Here is a 7,366-nt window from a genome sequence, read left to right as displayed (position 1 = left end):
TTTTGGTAGAGACTGGGTTTTGCCACGTTGGCCAGGCTGGTCTCAAACTCATGACCTCAAGTGATCCACCTGCCTTGGCCTCCCAAAGTGCTGGGATTACAGGCATGAGCCACTGTGCCCAGCCAGAAGCCACACTTCTTAACCTACAAGCCTACTTCCTCTCTGTCTTCCTCCCCAATTTTGTTTGTTTTGGACTAATCTCATTATACATCCCAGTACAAATTCCTCCTCCCTCCTGCAATAGGCTCACTTCCCAAGAGTCATGATCTTAAACAGACTATTTATTAGAAAAGTAGAACTCTAAAGGGAGATGATTGTGCCCCTTGCTCTCCTCACAACTTTGCAACCTGGAGAGATAATAGTATATACACTTTTCTTAAACATGCCACACACATTTCTCTGAAGAATCCAAAAAGAAAAGCAAAACAAGGCCTTGATGGCAGTAGGCATTAGAAACGGAGGTGGGGTACGAAAACAAAATAGTGCTTGTCTCCAGAATTACTTGTCTCACTTCTAGCCCCTTGCTGTAACAGCTCAAATTTCCTGGCACAGGTTCAAAGGCCAAGAGGAACATGTAACATAGTGTCCAAAGAGGGAGAGGCCCTGGGTGAAATGTGCTATATATGTACTTGGGTATGGCTTAGGAAGCCAGAGTTGTGATCCAAGAAGTTGAGGGGTGGGAAAGATTTTTCTGAAGCAGTGAGGCTAATGGGTGGGGAAAGGGGTTGAAGTGGCTCTTTTCCATGCTCATGGGGCGACAAAGACATGGACACGATGCCAGGCATTGCTGAGGACACCTCGCAGGTTCCAGATTGGGGCCACAGTGTCTGGCTGCACATTGTAGCCATCATCCACAGCCTTACAAACAATGTTCAGTTCCTTTTGTCCAGCTGGCACAGGGGCTTGCAACTGCCACAGACGCCATGCCCAGGCCTTCCTAGGGCGCTGTTCCTCTTCATCCAGCTTAGCCACCTGCCAGGTTAGGCCCCCATCCAGAGACACATCCACCCGGATCACAGCTCTGCCACCACCACTCCATGCATAACCCTTGATGGTCACCTCCCCTGATTCTACAGTCTCTCCATCCCGGGGCTCTGTGATGGCCGACTGGACAGGAAGTTCCTGAATGGATGGAGCAGAGTCAAAATCTACAGTGTCCCAGTCCACAGATGGAGAGAAGCCTTTGTAATCCCGCCGTTGCCAGTGGCTGTAACTTTCCTCTGGCTGCACACTCACTCTGCCCAGCCATTTGACATGGCGGGCACCCACCACTCCAGGAACCACCACACGCACAGGGAAGCCGTGGTCACGTGGCAGAGGCTGCCCATTCATCTCATATGCCAGCAGGACCTCAGCTTCAGGGTCCATGGCCCGAGCCAGAGGGATGGATGCTCCATAGGCAGTCCCAGTAGGGTCTGAGTCCAGTCCCTCAAAGCAGACATGGGCCTCAGTTTCACAGAGTTGGTAGCCAGCCTGGGCTAACACATCACAGAGCCGTGCCCCAGCCCAACGTGCAGTGCTGATGGCTCCTGTCCTCCACTCCAGACCTTTTACTTCTTTGACCTGAGTCATCTCAGAGCGCCGGTTGCCAGCACACTGCAGAGTGACTGTGATCTCGTACTTGGGAAAGTTGTGCAAGTCATCCAGGGAAAGAGACAGTGACTGACCCCCAGGTGCTCCTACTATATGTAAGCGATAGGTGTCTGGATCCACGTTAGGTACAGGCAGATGGTTCCGGGTGAAGAAGATAGGGTTGGGTGTGATGTAGTTTTCTGTCAGCAGCTCAGGCGGGGGCTCTGCATTAAAGGGGCGCTGGCTGTTGACCTTTAGGGCTGGGTGACGTACAGGATCATCAGCATAAGGGTCAGAGGTCTCCACGGTGGGTGCTACTTTGTCTTCGGGGTTCAGCTCCCCGATCTTATACTGAGCCAGTAACTCACGCACGTGGGACTGGTTATGAACAGCATAGAGGGCCCAGAAGGGCTCTAGGGGACCCCCAGCTGCTAGCATCAGCTTTGAAGGCCCCCCTGGATGTAGGTCCACAAATTCTGTGACATCAAAGACCTCAGAGCCCAGAGTCACCCAGATCCCAGTCTCAGGGCTGGTATGGGAACTCACTTCCTCCTTAGTGTATATGCGTGTTGACTCCTGAGCAGCCTGTCGGCAGGGAAGGAGTAAGATAAAAGGGAAGAGACTGTTAAGAAGAAATCACTCGGCCGGGCATGGTGACTCATGACTGTAATCCCAGCACTTTGGGAAGCCGAGGTGGGCGGATCACCTAAGGTCGGGAGTTGGAGACCAGCCTGACCAACATGGATAAACCCTGTCTCTACTAAAAATACAAAATTAGCCGGGCATGGTGGTGCATGCCTGTAATCCCAGCTACTCGGGAGGTTGAGGCAAGAGAATCACTTGAACCCGGGAGGTGGAGGTTGCGGTGAGCTGACATCATGCCATTGCACTACAGCCTAGGCAACAAGAAAGAAACTCTGTCTCAAAAAAAAAAAAAAAAGAAGAAGAAATCACTCTAGCTCACCCTGACCCAACCCACAGTGTTGGCCACTGGGAAGTGAAGGTAGCAGATTAGCATATTTCATCTCCACTGTGCATGAAGACTGTCACTGTGGACTCTGTTGTAACTGCAAGAACACAGGTCACAGCCTGGGTTGCTTGTGGAGTTTACTAGGACTGATTCCTTTATTCTGACAATTTTTTTTTTTTTTTTTTTTTTGAGATGGAGTCTCACTCTGTCACCCAGGCTGGAGTGTAGTGGCCCGATCTTGATCTCGGCTCACTGCAGACTTAGCCTCCTGGGTTTAAGCAATTCTTGTGTCTCAGCCTCTCAAGTAGCTGAGATTACAGGCGTACACCACTACACCTGGCTAATTTTTGTATTTTTACTAGAGATGGAGTTTTGCCATGTTGCCCAGGCTGGGCTCAAACTCCTGACCTCAAGTGATCCACCCACCTTGGCCTCCTATAGTTGGCAGGGATAACAGGTGTGAGCCACTGTGCCCAGTCTGTTCTGACAATGAAGCACCTTCCTTACTTACCCTGCATCGATGGTCCTGATAGGCCAACACTGCACCGAGACCTAATAGGGTTCCCATGACTTTCCATCCCCGGGTGCTGGAGTTATCACCAGAGAAGGTGAGGCTGGGGTACTGGGGCCGAAATGAATCATTTGTGGAGCAGGCCTGAATGTAGATCCTTGAGGGGATTGATTTGAGTCTGGAAGAGAGAGAGGTCTTAGTAGCACGTATGGTCATAGGAAAGGGTCAGTGAAGGCCTGGGGTCTACTTCTTTCTCCCTGGTTGGCCATTGGTTCCTTCAGTTGGAACTTAGTTTCTCCAGGGATAGGTGGGAAAAGTAGGATCTGGCTTTCTCTCTCCTCCCTGGACACACTCTCTCAACTATCTTATTTGCAAGGTATGACATTGTAAAAGACACTAAGGGTGGGAGGTAGGGGCTAGGGGGCAAGTCCTGGGATGGGCTGGCTTACCTGCTGGCCTGTTGGAGCCTGAGGACCACAGCTCTGTGCAGCAGCAGCATTGTAGCAGACCTGTAGAAGGAAGATTCTGGGATCAAGATAGGGAGACCCTGGGAGGGGATATTAGGGAGGCCTAAGGGAATGGGTGGGAGGAAGACACAGAGGTGGTCAGCAAGGAGCTTTCTGGGCAAATGGGGAGTCCTCAGAGTGGGAGTCCAAATGGGCCCTTAGAGAAAACTTGGAGCACCTCAGAGACAGACTGTGCTGACAGGATGACAGGTAATGTGTGTGGGGAGTGGGGTAGGAGGGATGGGTGCTTCTAGAATCAGAATCGCCTCTCTCCCATCTTCCATTCTGAACTTCGTCCACCATAGAGAACAATGCCTGGGGCAAACAGCCTAAAGGACCGAAGCCAAATGTCTACTGGCCAGATTATTATTTCTGAAGTCAGCAGAGGACAACTGTGGATCAGACTGACTTAAACAGGGATAAAAAAAATAAAGAAAAAAAAAAAGTAGTGGCAGCCTAATTGGGTGAAGGAGCCCAGATTCTGGGGGCAAAATGCCTTGGGTTTGTGAAACTGGATCTTGCTATTCATTAACCAGCCCAATTTCCTGAGCAAGACTCCAAGCTGTTCTGAACTTGCTTCCTCATCTCTGAAATGATACCTGCCTAGCAGAGCTGACATGAAGAGTCAACAAGTACAGTAGTACCCCCTTATCTACTGGGGATATGTTCTGTGACCCCCAGTAGATGTCTGAAACCACAGATTGTACCAAACCCTATATTACTGTTTTTTCCCCCATACATACATACCTCTTATAGTTTAAGTACTAAATTACCCACAGTAAGAGATTAACAACAATGGCTGGCGCAGTGGTTCATGTCTGTAATCCCAGCACTTTGGGAGGCTGAGGTGGGCAAATCACCTGAGGTCAGGAGTTCGAGGCAGCCTGGCCAACATGGGGAAACCCCATCTCTACAAAAAATACAAAAATAAGCTGGGCGTGGTGACATGTGCCTGTAAACCCCAGTTACTTGGGAAGCTGAGGCAGGAGAATTGCTTGAACCTGGGAGGTGGAGGTTGCAGTGAACTAAGATCACGCCACTGCACTCCAGCCTGGGCAACAGAGAGAGACTCTGCCTCAAAAAAAAAAAAAAAAAGAGATTAACAACAATAACAAAATAGAAAAATTATAACATTATACTATACTAAAAGGGCTGGGTGTGGTGGCTCACCCTTATAATCCTAGCACTTTGGGAGACCTAGGCAGGAGGACTGCTAGAGGCCAGGAGTTGGAGACCCCGTCCCTACAAAAAATAAAAAGTTAGTTGGGCATGGTGGAGTGCATCTGTGGTCCCATCTACTCTGGAGGCTGAGGTGAGAAGATCTAAGCCCAGGAGTTTGAGGTTACAGTGAGGTGACTGTGCCACTGCACTTCAGCTTGGGCAACACAGCGAGACCCTGTCTCGAAAAAAAAAACCAAAAAAAGTCATATGAATGTGGTCTCTCTCTCAAAATACATTTTTTTTTGGCCAGGCATGGTGGCTCATGCCTATAATCCCAACATTTTGGGAGGCCACGGAAGGAGGATCACTTGACCCCAGCAGTTCAAGACCAGCTTGGGCAACATAGTGAGGCTGTGTCTCTAGAAAAAAAAAAAAAACAAATTAGCTGGGCATGGTGATGCCTGTCTGTAGTCTCAGTTACTGGGGTGGTGAGGACAGGAGTGCTGAGATGAGAGAATGGCTTGAGCCCAGGAGGTCGAGACTGCAATGAATCATAATGGCACCACCGTACTCCAGCCTGGGCAATAGGGTGAGACCTGGTCTCAAAACAAAAAAAAAGCCTGTGTGATGGAGCGAGTGTCAATCATGGCTCACTGCAGCTTCAACCTCCTGGGCTCAAGCCATCCTCCTGCCTCAGCCTCCCCACTAGCTGGGACTACAAGCGTGTGTCACCAAGCCTGGCTAATTTTTCTGTAGACATGGGAGTGTCACTGTGTTGTCAGGGCTGGTCTTGAACTCCTGGCCTCTTGCTGCCTCAGCCCCCAAAGTGCTGGGTTTACAGGCATGAACCACTGTCCGGCTTCCCCTCCCCTCCCCTGCCCCCGACGGGGTCTCGCTCTGTTGCCCAGGCTGGAGTGCAGTGGTGTGATCTCAGCTCATTACAGCCTCAAACTTCTGGGCTCAAGCCATCCTCTTGCCTCAACCTCCTGAGTAGCTGGGACCACAGGCGTGAGCCACCATGCATGGCTTTTTTTTTTTTTTTTTTTTGTAGAGATGAGGTCTTACTATATTGCCCAGGCTGGTCTCAAACTCCCGGGTTCAAGTGATCCTTCAAACTTGGCCTCACAAAGTCCTGGGATTATTTATTTTTTTTATTTTTTGAGACGGAGTCTCGCTCTGTCACCCAGGCTGGAGTGCAGTGGCCGGATCTCAGCTCACTGCAAGCTCCGCCTCCTGGGTTTACGCCATTCTCCTGCCTCAGCCTCCCGAGTAGCTGGGACTACAGGCGCCCGCCACCTCGCCCGGCTAGTTTTTTTGTATTTTTTAGTAGAGACGGGGTTTCACCGTATTAGCCAGGATGGTCTTGATCTCCTGACCTCGTGATCCGCCCGTCTCGGCCTCCCAAAGTGCTGGGATTACAGGCTTGAGCCACCGCGCCCGGCCAGTCCTGGGATTATTACAGGCATGAGCCACCACTTCCAGCCTCAAAATATCTTACTGAACTGTGTTCACCTATTTTCCAAGCGGTTGACCATGGCTAACTGAAACTCAGGAAAACAAAACCTTGGATAAGGGGAGACTACTATAATAACATTGTCTTTGAAGGCCTTTCAGTCCCCAACTCTCCCCCTATTCACCCTAAAAAAAACTGAACCCAGCTAGGAACCGGACCCCAACCCAGGGTCCCGGACCACCTCAATCTTGTCTATGCCACTGTGGTGAGCTCAGCAAATTGAGGAATTATTGGCCAGAGTGTCAGAGGCACGCTGGAGAAGGAAAGTAATTTTTCTGCCTTCTGCCCTGCAAGTTTCTTCCTCACATTGCTGAACAGAGAGCACTGACCCAGCAGGGCCAGAGTGAGGAGTGAGAAATGTCTAAACTGCTGATGAGATGCTGGAGACCAATGTGTTGGGGTGGGTTGGTCGTGGGTAGGGAGGCAAAAAAACCTAGAGATGGGAATAGGAGCAGTCTTCACCTTGACCCTAGGCCAAGGGACCCTTACTCTCTGCCACCTACCTCAATGCCAGCAGCCTGTTTGTACTAGACCACAGCAGTGCAGGTAGTGCTGACTCGTAGGTGAACTCAGTCAACCCAGAATCCCAGGTTTGGGAGGGGCAGCCTTTTGCTGTAATACAGAAATGCCACCCGTTGGTGCAGGTGATGACCCCTCACTCCCCACAGGCACTTTAGGTAGGAAGATACATCCGACATTCAGGCACAAAGGGGTCTTGTGGCAACACTCCGTGATCTCAAGAGCACCCAGACAGAGGGAGTGGAGGCAGGTACTGATAGTTTTGTTGCCCTCGAGGTTCGGAGCACAGCTGGACACCAATGCCCTCTCCGCTGCCCAGCTCAGCAGCCCTTCCTCCCCAGCTTCTTTCCCACCCCCAGCCTCCTTACCGAGTCCAGTGTCCTCAGTAATGCAATTTCACCAGCCCAGCTCTCAGCCAGTTCTCGAGGGGCGGGGCCAGCGCCGTTGCGTCCGGCTGCAGTAAGGGACCACTCATTCCCCTCAGCTTATCCCCTCAGCCATTGGCTGGAAGCGGGTGACTCAGCCATTGGCTGGAAGCGGGTGACTCAGCCATTGGCTGAAACCCGCCTCCTGGAACCAAGACAGGCAGGTTGCCAAGAAGCCTCGGAGAAGAG

The 7,366-nt window shown here is 51.0% G+C and overlaps 1 protein-coding gene across 2 annotated transcripts; it reads right to left on the bottom strand.

Annotated features, from left to right (window-relative positions):
* Positions 1-262: 262 nt before the first annotated feature.
* SUOX (sulfite oxidase) lies at positions 263-7,280 on the bottom strand. Of its 2 annotated transcripts, XM_023210830.2 has the most exons (5): positions 7,121-7,239; positions 6,737-6,845; positions 3,503-3,562; positions 3,054-3,231; positions 263-2,157 (listed from the first exon to the last, which is right to left on the bottom strand). In XM_023210830.2, the coding sequence occupies exons 3-5, from the start codon at positions 3,550-3,552 to the stop codon at positions 748-750; spliced, it is 1,638 nt and encodes a 545-aa protein (XP_023066598.1). In that variant the 5' UTR covers positions 3,553-3,562; positions 6,737-6,845; positions 7,121-7,239; the 3' UTR covers positions 263-747. The 2 variants fall into 2 exon arrangements, with proteins under 2 accessions (XP_023066598.1, XP_023066599.1); XM_023210831.1 differs by lacking the exon at positions 6,737-6,845 and having other exon boundaries at positions 7,121-7,280.
* Positions 7,281-7,366: the final 86 nt, after the last annotated feature.

This window comes from Piliocolobus tephrosceles, chromosome 10 (assembly GCF_002776525.5).
Source record: "Piliocolobus tephrosceles isolate RC106 chromosome 10, ASM277652v3, whole genome shotgun sequence".
Taxonomy (NCBI): domain Eukaryota; kingdom Metazoa; phylum Chordata; class Mammalia; order Primates; family Cercopithecidae; genus Piliocolobus; species Piliocolobus tephrosceles.
Note: the sequence above shows the minus strand (reverse complement) of the source record. Positions and strands in the feature narration are given on the sequence as shown.

What these genes read in the sequence shown, in the direction of transcription:
- SUOX (XM_023210831.1), bottom strand. Translation starts at nt 3,552, where the DNA reads ATGCTGCTGCTGCACAGAGCTGTGGTCCTCAGGCTCCAACAGGCCAGC. An exon ending in AGGCTCCAACAGGCCAGCAG is followed by an intron (nt 3,232 to 3,502) that starts GTAAGCCAGCCC and finishes TCTCTCTTCCAG; the next exon opens with ACTCAAATCAATCCCCTCAA. An exon ending in ATCAGGACCATCGATGCAGG is followed by an intron (nt 2,158 to 3,053) that starts GTAAGTAAGGAA and finishes CCCTGCCGACAG; the next exon opens with GCTGCTCAGGAGTCAACACG.